Genomic DNA, 14,897 nt, shown 5'->3' with positions numbered 1-14,897 from the left:
AGATGTGGCACAATTGATACTGGCTTATCTGAATGTGAGCCTGAAGTGGCCTGTATATGATGCAGGAAATGTGGCCCGTTTATCTTAAACATATCTAGGCCAGTTCTGGCAAATATACGACACAGTAAGAACTGGCTAGTCAGGGTATGAGCCTAGAATGGCCCATATTTGAAATGGTGAATATGGCCCAAATATGGTTGAACAGTATTGGGCCACTATAGGTAAAGATGTGGCACAATTAGTACTGACTAATTTGCAAGTTAGCCTGCGGTGGCCAACATATGATGCAGCCAATGTGGCCCGGTCATCTTAAAACATATCTGGGCCAGTTTTGGCCAAGATACGGCACACTCAGAACTGGCTAATCTGGATATGATATGATATGATATGATACGATACAATATGATATGATATGATATGATATGATATGATATGATATGATATGATATGATATGATATGATATGATATGATATGATATGATATGATATGATATGATTTACTGTGGTTCTAAATTAATCATAAAAATTTAGAGGTGAAGCTCCGTGTAGGTGCATACACACCGATGATGTTTACAACTGGGAAGGTAAGATTCTCTGGAAATGCTCCCAGAAGATTATTTTTCTACAGCAAAGTGTGCCCTGGCCTCCTCCTCTTATAAACATGGAATTTACTGTTCCATGTTAGTCCAGGGATCATTGTCCTAACAGTCCAGCCACAGTCCCCACCTCTAGTCTAAGAACTGGTTTCCACTGCCTTGTTTGGTACAATTAGGGTTGAACCCCACATGTACCCAATTGAACTGATTAACTGATAGCACCTTGTTGGGTGCTGCACAGCTTAAGGCAGCTGTCTTTCCAGTGACATACAAATGCTTTATCCACAGGTCCTGGAATTAGCAAACCATGTTGACTGTGGTGACTGCGAAAACAATGTTGCTAGGCCTGTTGCTGGAAAACAGGAGTGCATTTCCGAAATGCCACCATTCCATGCAGGATGTTGGCCATATAAACATTAGGAATGTGGGCCAGTTCTTGTTTATTTGGTTTGTTCTTGGTTGACATGCGGTATTGCTATGGCTTTCTTGTTGCCCAGATCTGCCAAACAGGAGTGGAACGCCCCAGTGCCATCATTCCATGCAGTATTTGGACCACATGAGGATATGGAATGTAGGCCGGATCAGGGCCAGAATAAAAATGAACTGTGGTCCAGATTTTGGCCAGATATTGTTTATTTGGTTCGTTTTTGGTTGACATGCAGTAATGCTATGGTTTGCTTGTGGCCAGGATTGGGCAAACAGGAGTGGACTGCCCAAATGCCATCATTCCACGCGGTATGTGGGCTGGATGAGGATATGGAATGTGGGCCCAATCAGGGCCAGAATAAAAATGAACTGAGGTTCAGATGTAGGCAAGATCTGGTTTATTTGTGTAGTTTTTGGTTTACATGTGGCATTGCTATGGTTTGCTTGTGACCCGGATCTGGCAAACAGGAGTGGACTGCCCAAGTGCCATCATTCCATGCGGTATGTGGGCCACATGAAAGTGTCAGGTGTGGGCTGGATATGGGCCACAGCAATTTTGCCATCTGGGTTATGTTGTTATTACAAGAAAGGTTTTTTGTAAAAAAAAAAAAATAGAACAGTAATAACAAGAAAATATCTCAGAATAATATTAAAAATATCTTGTTATAACAGGAAAATGCTGCAGGACTGAGGTATTTTTAACACATTTTTCTCAGGAAAGAAGTTGAAATCAGCCACAGTATGACTTCTATTATATTTTTGATTTAGCAGCATCAGCATCAAAACTACTTCCCATTTAGTAAATCAACAGATTTAACTAGCTAACATAACGTTCATACAGTAGGCTACATGAAAACAGACATAAGCTGAATGTTATTTCACCAGTGTTTTTAATGATCTAAAATAGAATTTGACACATATCTGCAGCATAGCTTCAGTGTTAGCCCATTTAAAAACTTTAAACATCAGAGCTTTTTGGCAGTGATGAAAGAATGTCCAAAGATGTGCGACATAACATGATGCTGAGTATTGGCCAGTTATATCACATTGATGTGTGATGTGATTGTTTTCAGTGATGTCATAGCTTACAGTGATGCAGTATGACAGTCTAGATTCTGAGCCTTTGTTTTTTGTTCTTCATGACAACGGAATGCTGAGAGCAGCACAGTGTATCAGTACAGCTTGTGTTATACAGACACTTTCCACCAAGACCCTTGAAAAGGTAAGACGCACTTTGTTCAAATCTCACTCAGGGGCAGATTTAGTGATTTGGGGACTTAGGCATAATCAATCGAGGGGCCTTCTTCATGCCTTATTTTCACCCTTTGTCCAATTGAAAATGTTGGGATTGGCGGTGGTGACAAAAACTTTTAACTATGAATACCACACTAACAACACTCTATTAAAAGTAGAAGTCCTGCATTCAGGAATTTACTTTAAGTGCAGAAGTATTATTAGCACAATGTACACACATTTACTTAATGTCTGTTCAAGGTGGTGCCCCTTTTTGCTGCTTTATATACTGCTGGATAGTTTAATCTATAATAATGCATCATATTTTATTTGTTGATCATATATTTTGTGTGTGAAATCTTAATCTGTAAAGTAACAGTAACAAGCTGTCAGTTAAATGTAGTAGAATGACAAGTACAGTGTTTCCCTCTGAAACAGAAGGAACTGAATCCCTCCCGGTAGAGGTATATAGTTTCATAAAATGGAAATATTAAAGTAAAGTACATGTACCTGATAACTGCAAACATAATACTTGAGTAAATGTACTTGGTTACTTTTCAGCATATGGTATTAAGGAGGGTGATGGTTTCCATAACTAACGTCACAGTCATTTACCAGGTTTTTCCTCTGCGTCTCTGACATGAACTGAGAAAAAAACTAGCCTACATTCATTTACTCAAGTTAGGTACTTTTTCTTTACTTCAATATTTTCATTTTATACTACTTTTTAGTTATACTCCACTACATTGGCAGATTAAAATTTTTTTCATACAAAATAAATGGAGAGATAAAATATGATGTATCATTATAGATTCAACTACCCAGCAGTATATAAGGTAGTTAAAATTATTAAGATTAACATTCAAATGTTTTTTATTAGGCAATACATCTCTAATAATAATAATAATAATGATAATAATAATAATGCATGTAACATGTAACATAATATAACACAAGTAATACTTGTGTTATATTACGCGTTATAATTGCAGTATTGCATTGCAGTGTTGCTGCACTCCTCTCTCCCTCTGTCCTGAAAGCACTTTTCTTTTCTTATAAGCTGCTAGTTGACACTCTCTCTTCCTTGAATGCAGTTTTTTTCTTGTATTATCATCATTCTCTTGGTCTGTTGGGCAGGGGAGGTCACACATTGACAATGATTTTTTTAAAAGAGCTTAGGAACCTTTTTGTATGTAATTTCGGGGTATAATAATTTTATATGTTTCATATCTAAACATCATAATAAATCTATAGCTGTTAGGGGCCACTACTAGTTGGGTGACCCAACTAGGAGGTAGGCAGTCACCTACCTTGCCTAATGGTAAAGAGTACCCCTGATCTCACTAAACTAAGCTATTTAGCTTTAGCAGAGATAATTAGATAGCTACACTAATTAGCCTAGAATAAAAAACTTTTGTTAGGGAAATATATATTGTAAGTAAGAAATGCATTTTACTATGTTATTGTGAGAAGAATCACTTTTTTCATTACTTACATTTTAGATTACAGTATTTACTAACGCATCAACGTTACTGAGTAACTGAGTATAGTAACCATAATGACTGATTACTTCTTCAGTAGTGATTACAATTAGAAATTCTTTCCATATTTAGCCTACATTAAGGTTAATACACCCAATAAGGCTCTGCTCCATCTACATTTTGGGGTTTGGCTTGTTAACTTGAGTTATTGGGAAGGAAGGAATAAATTAGTAGTCATATGTCAGTAATTGAACTCATATGTGTTGGTGTCACCTTAATAAATCTGGCTCATTGTTTCACCCAGTGAAAGACATGGGCAGAAAGCGTTAGTTTTACTATACAGTACCAGTCAAAAGTTTGGACATACCTTCCCTTCCACTTAAGAAAGTGTGTCCAAACTTTTAACTGGTACTGTAGATAGGTTAACAATTTTTCAATTTATCTGTCTGTCTAACAATTTGTCTGTCTTAAAACAGTAGTCCCATGTTCATATGAACATTGAAACAGGTTTTGCTTGCTGTAATCATTCCTCCTGTTCATACTGACCATTAGAAGATCCCTTCATAATGAACTTACAATGTAAGTGATGGGGGCCAAAATCCAAAAGTCATCATTTTGAGCAAAAATGCATTTAAAAGTAGATCTGAAGTTTATATGAGGCTTCAGCAGTCTGAGTTAGTCTGAGTTTTTAGCATCAAATTCCCTCTTTGTGTTTCCTCAGACAGTGTTTCCCTTTTGAGCTGAAGTGGAAGTATAGTAACAAAAAGAGTTTGGCACTAAAAAGACTGTAACATTGAAAGATATCTACTTGATTTGACTCATTTAGACGACTGAAGCTTCATTTTAGCTTCAGATAAACTTTAAAATACATTTTTGCACAGAGCAGTGGAAGACTGTGGATTTTGGCCGCCATCACTCACATTGAAAGTGCATTATAAAGGGATCTCTTGATGTCCAGTATGATTACAGAAGAAAAAAGTGTGTCAATGTTCATTTGGGCACCTGACTATTGTTTTAGGACAGAGCTGAAAATTTGTGAACCTATCCTTTAATAAACGGATATTAAGCAGGACTGTCATATACTACGTAACCACTTCTCTTTGGCATTTTTTAAAATATGCTGAAAGGAGAGTCCTGGCAGGAATTGAGGTTTAAATGATAATGATAGGCTAGCTGTTATTTGTTGCTTAAGGTGGTGAGTGTTGTGTGTGAGGTCAGAACCTCGCAGCTAGCCAATCAGAGCCCCTGTTGCTACAAATCTTTATGCGAATGAAAGTGATCACAAAGTAGAAACTGTAAATGGAAGCAGAAGACATTAATTCCCATAATAACCAAATAACCAAAAAGTAACATTTAACTGTCTGTCTATTTGAAATTCAGTTTGCAATCATATTAATACATTGTAATTTTTACCTTTCAGAATACTGCAAAGAGCAAAAAAACTCAAATGGACAGAAAAACTCAAATGAACAGAAAAACTCAAGACAACAGAGAAAAACCTGATTGGATGGAGAGAGAAGAGAAGGAGGTGAAAGAGAGACAGGAGAAGCATAGTATGGAAGGGAAGACAGAAAGCAAAGAGTCAGTTCCAAAGAAGGGCCTGATCTCAAAGATGAAAATGCAGTCCCTAATACACCAGAGGGACCAACTCATGAAAGTCATCTCCAGAACCTACGAGAAGGAGGTGGCTGCTGATGTTGGTGGTAAGAAAGTCAACTTTCATGCTTTGACAATTAATTCTATATATGTTTGTAGTTACAGAGTCACTTTTAATGTCAAAGGGTTTTTTTTAAATTGTTATTCTGTGTACTGTAACAACTTGCAGAGTTCACAATTCAAATGTTTAACTGTAGTCAATGCTTAATTCTGATATTTTCTGTCTTTCAGAGGACACTCCTGAAATGGAGCTCAGAAAATATAGGCAGCAGGCAAAGAGGAGAAGGCTGCTGCAGAAACAACAAAAAATCGAGGAGAGAATAAGATGCAAAAAGGAGAAGGGGAAACAAGGTCAGGAGAGTGATGGAGCGGAGGATAACAGAAAAAGTAAGGACAGTGAAGAAAAGGATGTGGAGGACAAAGAGACTGAAGGAGAGAAGGGGGAGACAGACAGTAAAGAGTCAGTTCCCAAGAAGGGTGTTGTTTCAAAGCTGAAAATGTGGTACCTCAAACGCCAGAATGACCAAATTATCAAAGACATCTCCAGAACATACGAGAAGGAGGTGGCTGCTGATTTTGCTGGTAAGAATGTCAACTTTCATACATGCTCTGTTGTTACAGGGTCACTGTTAATTTTTTTTTTAAGATGTCAGAGAGTTTTTTTTTATTGTTATTCTGTGTGCTGTAACAACCTGCATAGTTCAAGATTCAAATGTTTTAGATGTTTAACTGTAGTTTAACTCTGATATTTTCTTTCAGAAAACACACCTGAACTGGAGATGAAAAAAATAAGGCAACAAGCTAAGAGGAAGGAGCTCCTAGATAAACAACAAAAAGTTAAGGAGAAAATAAGACACAAAACCGAGAAAGGCAGAAAAAAGAAAAATCAAGAGGAGGGAGTGGAGGAAGAGAAGGAAGATGGCCTGCTTTCAAGAGGTTTCAGTGCCCTCTGTAGTGGGTACGTTAACTACGGACGCATGCGCCCTCTATAAAACGCAAATTATACTTTGCGCATCCACATAGGGATTTAAATTTAGTCACAAGAAATGACGAGCATGCAAAATAACAATAGTTAAAACACACTCACACTGAAAAACACAGTTACACTTAAGAACACACACACACTGAAAAACACAATCACACTGAAAAACACCCTCAGACTGGAAAACATACACTTAAACTGAAAAACACATCTCCAATGAAAAAAGCCTCCATTGAAAAACACACTTCCACTGAAGAACACACTTCCACTGAAAAATACACCTCTGCCGAAAAACACACCTCCACTGAAAAACACACGTCCGCTGAAAAATACCCCTCTGCCAAAAACACACCTCCACTGGAAAACACATATACTGAAAAACACACTTAAATTGAAAAACACATTCACACTGAAAAACACACACTGAAAAACACGTAATTACACTTAAGAACACGGCTACACTGAAAAACACTTACATTGAAAAACACACCTCCGCTGACAAACACATACACTGTAAAACACACCTCTGCCAAAAAAAAACACCACCTCTGAAAAACACACCTCCACTGATAAACACATACACTGAAAAACACACTCGCACTGAAAAACACACTTACACTTAAAAACACACCAACAGTGAAAAACACACTTACATTGAAAAACACACACTAAGAAACACAATCACACTGAAAAACACAGCTAAACTGAAAAATACACTCACACTGGAAAACACACCACCACTGAAAAACACGCTTACACTGACAAACACACCATTACACTTAAAAACACACTTAAATTGAAAAACACACACATTGAAAAACACATTCACTCTGAAAAACATACACTGAAAAACATATCATTACACTTAAGAACACACATATACTGAAAAACACTTACATTGAAAAACACACACTGAAAAACACAATCACACTGAAAAACAAACTCACACTGGAAAACACACCACCACTGAAAGACACACCTCCCCTGACAAACACATACACTGAAAAACACACTTACACTGAAAAACACACCTCCACCAAAAAAGACACGCCCACTGGAAAACACACCACCTCTGAAAAACACACCTCCACTGACAAACACATACACTGAAAAACACACTCGCACTGAAAAACACACTTACACTTAAAAACACACTCACACTGAAAAACACACAGTTACACTTAAGAACACACACACACTGAAAAATACCCTCAGACTGGAAAACATGCACTTAAACTGAAAAACACATCTCCAATGAAAAAAGCCTCCATTGAAAAACACACTTCCACTGAAGAACACACTTTCGCTGAAAAATACCCCTCTGCCAAAAACACACCTCCACTGGAAAACGCACTTTCGCTGAAAAATACCCCTCTGCCAAAAACACACCTCCACTGGAAAACACATATACTGAAAAACACACTTAAATTGAAAAACACACAAAATGAAAAACACATTCACACTGAAAAACACACACTGAAAAACACGTAATTACACTTTAGAACACGGCTACACTGAAAAACACTTACATTGAAAAACACACCTCCGCTGACAAACACATACACTGAAAAACACCTCTGCCAAAAAAAACACCACCTCTGAAAAACACACCTCCACTGACAAACACATACACTGGAAAAACACACTCGCACTGAAAAACACACTTACACTTAAAAACAAAATTAAGAGGAAGGAGCTCCTAGAGAAACAACAAAAAGTTAAGGAGAAAATAAGACACAAAATCGAGAAAGGCAGAAAAAAGAAAAATCAAGAGGAGGGAGTGGAGGAAGAGAAGGAAGATGACCTGCTTTCAAGAGGTTTCAGTGCCCTCTGTAGTGGGTACGCTAACTACGGACGCATGCGCCCTCTATAAAACGCAAATTATACTTTGCACATCCACATAGGGATTTAAATTTCATCACAAGAAATGACGAGCATGCAAAATAACAATGGTTAAAACACACTCACACTGAAAAACACACAGTTACACTTAAGAATACACACACACTGAAAAACACAATCACACTGAAAAACACCCTCAGACTGGAAAACATACACTTAAACTGAAAAACACATCTCCAATGAAAAAAGCCTCCATTGAAAAACGCACTTCCACTGAAGAACACACTTCCACTGAAAAATACACCTCTGCCAAAAAACACACCTCCACTGAAAAACACACGTCCGCTGAAAAATACCCCTCTGCCAAAAACACACCTCCACTGGAAAACACATATACTGAAAAACACACTTAAATTGAAAAACACACAAAATGAAAAACACATTCACACTGAAAAACACACACTGAAGAACACGTAATTACACTTAAGAACACGGCTACACTGAAAAACACTTACATTGAAAAACACACCTCTGCCAAAAAAAACACCACCTCTGAAAAACACACCTCCACTGACAAACACATACACTGAAAAACACACTCGCACTGAAAAACACACTTACACTTAAAAACACACCAACAGTGAAAAACACACTTACATTGAAAAACACACACTAAGAAACACAATCACACTGAAAAACACAGCTACACTGAAAAATACACTCACACTGGAAAACACACCACCACTGAAAAACACGCTTACACTGACAAACACACCATTACACTTAAAAACACACTTAAATTGAAAAACACACACATTGAAAAACACATTCACTCTGAAAAACATACACTGAAAAACACATCATTACACTTAAGAACACACATATACTGAAAAACACTTACATTGAAAAACACACACTGAAAAACACAATCACACTGAAAAACAAACTCACACTGGAAAACACACCACCACTGAAAGACACACCTCCCCTGACAAACACATACACTGAAAAACACACTTACACTGAAAAACACACCTCCACCAAAAAAGACACGCCCACTGGAAAACACACCACCTCTGAAAAACACACCTCCACTGACAAACACATACACTGAAAAACACACTCGCACTGAAAAACACACTTACACTTAAAAACACACTCACACTGAAAAACACACAGTTACACTTAAGAACACACACACACTGAAAAACACCCTCAGACTGGAAAACATATACTTAAACTGAAAAACACATCTCCAATGAAAAAAGCCTCCATTGAAAAACACACTTCCACTGAAGAACACACTTTCGCTGAAAAATACCCCTCTGCCAAAAACACACCTCCACTGGAAAACGCACTTTCGCTGAAAAATACCCCTCTGCCAAAAACACACCTCCACTGGAAAACACATATACTGAAAAACACACTTAAATTGAAAAACACACAAAATGAAAAACACATTCACACTGAAAAACACACACTGAAAAACACGTAATTACACTTAAGAACACGGCTACACTGAAAAACACTTACATTGAAAAACACACCTCCGCTGACAAACACATACACTGAAAAACACACCTCTGCCAAAAAAAACACCACCTCTGAAAAACACACCTCCACTGACAAACACATACACTGAAAAACACACTCGCACTGAAAAACACACTTACACTTAAAAACAAAATTAAGAGGAAGGAGCTCCTAGAGAAACAACAAAAAGTTAAGGAGAAAATAAGACACAAAATCGAGAAAGGCAGAAAAAAGAAAAATCAAGAGGAGGGAGTGGAGGAAGAGAAGGAAGATGGCCTGCTTTCAAGAGGTTTCAGTGCCCTCTGTAGTGGGTACGCTAACTACGGACACATGCGCCCTCTATAAAACGCAAATTATACTTTGCGCATCCACATAGGGATTTAAATTTTGTCACAAGAAATGACGAGCATGCAAAATAACAATAGTTAAAACACACTCACACTGAAAAACACACAGTTACACTTAAGAATACACACACACTGAAAAACACAATCACACTGAAAAACACCCTCAGACTGGAAAACATACACTTAAACTGAAAAACACATCTCCAATGAAAAAAGCCTCCATTGAAAAACACACTTCCACTGAAGAACACACTTCCACTGAAAAATACACCTCTGCCAAAAAACACACCTCCACTGAAAAACACATGTCCGCTGAAAAATACCCCTCTGCCAAAAACACACCTCCACTGGAAAACGCACTTTCGCTGAAAAATACCCCTCTGCCAAAAACACACCTCCACTGGAAAACGCATATACTGAAAAACACACTTAAATTGAAAAACACACAAAATGAAAAACACATTCACACTGAAAAACACACACTGAAAAACACGTAATTACACTTAAGAACACGGCTACACTGAAAAACACTTACATTGAAAAACACACCTCCGCTGACAAACACATACACTGAAAAACACACCTCTGCCAAAAAAAACACCACCTCTGAAAAACACACCTCCACTGACAAACACATACACTGAAAAACACACTCGCACTGAAAAACACACTTACACTTAAAAACAAAATTAAGAGGAAGGTGCTCCTAGAGAAACAACAAAAAGTTAAGGAGAAAATAAGACACAAAATCGAGAAAGGCAGAAAAAAGAAAAATCAAGAGGAGGGAGTGGAGGAAGAGAAGGAAGATGGCCTGCTTTCAAGAGGTTTCAGTGCCCTCTGTAGTGGGTACGCTAACTACGGACGCATGCGCCCTCTATAAAACGCAAATTATACTTTGCGCATCCACATAGGGATTTAAATTTCGTCACAAGAAATGACGAGCATGCAAAATAACAATAGTTAAAACACACTCACACTGAAAAACACACAGTTACACTTAAGAATACACACACACTGAAAAACACAATCACACTGAAAAACACCCTCAGACTGGAAAACATACACTTAAACTGAAAAACACATCTCCAATGAAAAAAGCCTCCATTGAAAAACACACTTCCACTGAAGAACACACTTCCACTGAAAAATACACCTCTGCCGAAAAACATACCTCCACTGAAAAACACACGTCCGCTGAAAAATACCCCTCTGCCAAAAACACACCTCCACTGGAAAACGCATATACTGAAAAACACACTTAAATTGAAAAACACACAAAATGAAAAACACATTCACACTGAAAAACACACACTGAAAAACACGTAATTACACTTAAGAACACGGCTACACTGAAAAACACTTACATTGAAAAACACACCTCCGCTGACAAACACATACACTGAAAAACACACCTCTGCCAAAAAAAACACCACCTCTGAAAAACACACCTCCACTGACAAACACATACACTGAAAAACACACTCGCACTGAAAAACACACTTACACTTAAAAACACACCAACAGTGAAAAACACACTTACATTGAAAAACACACACTAAGAAACACAATCACACTGAAAAACATACACTGAAAAACACATCATTACACTTAAGAACGCACCTACACTGAAAAACACTTACATTGAAAAACACACACTGAAAAACACAATCACACTGGAAAACACACCACCACCGAAAGACACACCTCCCCTGACAAACACATACACTGAAAAACACACTTACACTGAAAAACACACCTCCACCAAAAAAAAACACTTACATTGAAAATCACACACACTGGAAAACACACCTACACTGAAAATCACATTTTCACTGAAAAACATCCCCTGAAAAACACACTTAAAACGAAAATCACGCCTTCACTGAAGAACACACTTACACTGAGAACACTCTTAAACTGAAAGTTACAGAAAACACATCTCCACTGAAAAACACACTTATGTTGAAAAACACACTGTAAAACACACTGCAAAACACACCTACCTGAAAAACACAGACAAACACTTACATTGAAAACCATACTTACACTGAAAAACACAGCTATGCTGAAAAACATACACACTGAAAAACACACACTTACACTGAAAAACACAGACCAGACTTGCCTTGGACCAGCTCCTAGTTACACTGCTATGGGCCTAGACTGCCGGGGGACTTCCCATGATGCACTGAGCTCCTCTCTCCTCCCCCACTTCTCCATCTGTATGCATTCATGTACCATTAATGCATGTTACTAACTTGGCTTCCTCCCCGGAGATTTTGTGCTTTCTTGTCTCACAGGTTCCTATGATAGATAAGGGTTGTGGACCCCTTAGTTATGGATTGCAGCCTTCCGTGGACCATGGCTGTGGGGACCCCATGCTGTTGTGTATGCTGCTTGACACCCATGCCCTATTATTATTATTAGTCATATTTCTATTATTATTGTTGTTGTTATTGTGCTTCTCTGTGTCTCTCTCTCCTCTATCCCCTCCCTCCTTCTTTCTCTCTCAACCCAACCGGTCAAAGCAGATGGCCGCCCACCTAGAGCCAGGTTCTGCTTGAGGTTTCTTCCTGTTAAAGGGGAGTTTTTCCTTACCGCTGTCCCCAAGTGCATGCTCATGGTGGAACTGTTGGGTCTCTGTAAATTAAAGAGTATGGTCTAGACCTGCTCTATGTGAAAAGTGCCCTGAGATGACTTTTGTTGTGATTTGGTGCTATATAAATAAAACTGAATTGAATTGAATTGAAGTGAATTGAATTGAATTGAATTGAATTGAATTGAATTGAATTGAATTGAATTGAATTGAACTGAATTGAATAATTGTAGTGTGCATTGTTCAACACAATCTAATTGGATCTAATATAATGTTCTCTTAACTAATTAATTGTTTAGCTAGCAGAAAAATAATTTCAAAGCAGGATTAAAATAGTTAGAGAAGCAAAGGAGAAATTTTTAAATGGTAATTGTAATAAAGGATAAAATTATTTGTCCTCCAGTGAGGGATGGTGGTGGGAGGTAAAATTAAAATTTTGTAAAGGAATAAGAGGCATGCAAAAGAGTAGTAGTGTGTATTTTCTAACACAACCAAACAAAATGTAATACTATAGATTCTAATCTGATTTAATATAATTTGATCTATTCCAAAATATTCTAATCTAACATAATTTAATACAAGAGACTAGTGTCTAGACAGAAAAGAAAATGAAGCATACAAGATAATTGTTGTGTGCCTTGTACAATACAATCAATACTATAGAATTATATTGAATGAAATCTAATCTATTTTGACTTTACCTAATGTAATTTGATCTAGTGTCTAAGAAAGTAAGAAGCATACATATGTAGTGAACACTGTCCAATACATTCTAATGATCAAATTCAAATTGAATTGAATCGAATCTATCAAATCTAAATTGATATGATCTAATCTGAGCTAATCTAACACAATCTAATAAATGATTTAGCAGATATGTAATTTCACACATGTTCTACACAGACTTTGTGTTTTCTTATTGTAACTAACTTGTTCAGTGCATATATATATCAACTGTTGGATGTCAGCAACATTTTTCATTATACTGTAACTTGTATATTATTCATTTTGGTTTTGTAATGTTACCTTGGTTGGTTCCTGGTGCTTCCTCTTCAGATGACAACAAAACCTGAACTTGAAAATAAGACACAAATAATATTCAGATGAAATTGTATGTTACATAATATCCATATATTTATCACTGTGCAGTTCAACAATTTAGTTAGCCAGTTGTTTTTCTAAAAATCAACAAATAACATTGGTGTTTGTTTTGACTTGTGTACTTCTTCGCAGTCATGTCTCACTGAGACACTCTAGTGGAACAGTGTGTTTTTTCTTGTTATAAAATGTCAGCTGGGAAAATATCTATTGGCTATGTGGTTTATTTAACAGGATCTTTGAGTACAATGCCACATCATACACAGGCATCTTTTATGGCAGTGCACGTGTCACCTGATATAGATCTCAAGTTTTGTTAGAGTTAAGATAATACCCCCAGCTTCTTTATTAATGGCTTGGGTGTTACAGTTGAAGATAGAGTGTGTTTGTGTGGTTCTATAGAGACAAAATAAAAGGAAATACAAAATGGAAACCAGTTTACTTAGTGAAAAGTGATTGACAAATTATTTAAATAATACTCACAAATTCAACAGCAATAGTTGTTGTGATAACAATAATATAACCACAGTGGAATCAATATATATATATATATATCCATTGTCTTGGGAATATTCCTCTTATTAATAGATGAATTCACAGAGAGTATATGTCTTTTGGGGGTTTTATTGCAATAAAAGGATTTTGCAAATGCATTTGCAAATGCAGATCTCCCAGTTTGCTAGGCTGAAAGAGGTATTGTATTCAGTATTGGTATTTGTACATACAGCTGTGTGCGTCACAAACATCCCATATTCATCACCCGAACAGGTATTTTTTAATTAATTCACCATATCTCTAGGGAGTTTCTTTTGATCTCTGCTGAGAATTAAGAGTAGAAGGCCGAATCCCACAGTTTCGTTTTTTATAACATTTTTTGAAAATATTTTCACATGGGAAGCAGAGAGCACAAAGTCTTACAATGTGTTCTTGGCCATAAAGGCAGTATAACATAATCATAATTCAATAATATAAGAGTATAATGTGAAGTCATTTTCCATATATCAGTATGTCAGCCAGCTGTCCCCTCTTGGGTCAAGCTGTACCTCTCTTCTGGGTGTTATGTTTTGTCTTGACTAAAGCACTTTGAATTGCCTTGTTGTTGAAATG

The 14,897-nt window shown here is 37.1% G+C and overlaps 1 protein-coding gene across 1 annotated transcript; it reads left to right on the top strand.

The window, feature by feature from the left end:
• Positions 1–2,176: 2,176 nt before the first annotated feature.
• On the top strand, positions 2,177–6,445 carry LOC122986228 (DNA ligase 1-like). Its single transcript, XM_044357381.1, has 4 exons — positions 2,177–2,244; positions 5,157–5,439; positions 5,624–5,974; positions 6,152–6,445. Exons 2-4 carry the CDS (start codon positions 5,184–5,186, stop codon positions 6,382–6,384), a joined length of 840 nt encoding a protein of 279 aa, XP_044213316.1. The 5' UTR covers positions 2,177–2,244; positions 5,157–5,183; the 3' UTR covers positions 6,385–6,445.
• The last annotated feature ends 8,452 nt before the right edge of the window (positions 6,446–14,897 follow it).

The sequence above is a fragment of the Thunnus albacares genome, chromosome 7, assembly GCF_914725855.1.
Source record: "Thunnus albacares chromosome 7, fThuAlb1.1, whole genome shotgun sequence".
In the NCBI taxonomy this organism is placed as follows: domain Eukaryota; kingdom Metazoa; phylum Chordata; class Actinopteri; order Scombriformes; family Scombridae; genus Thunnus; species Thunnus albacares.
Note: the sequence above shows the minus strand (reverse complement) of the source record. Positions and strands in the feature narration are given on the sequence as shown.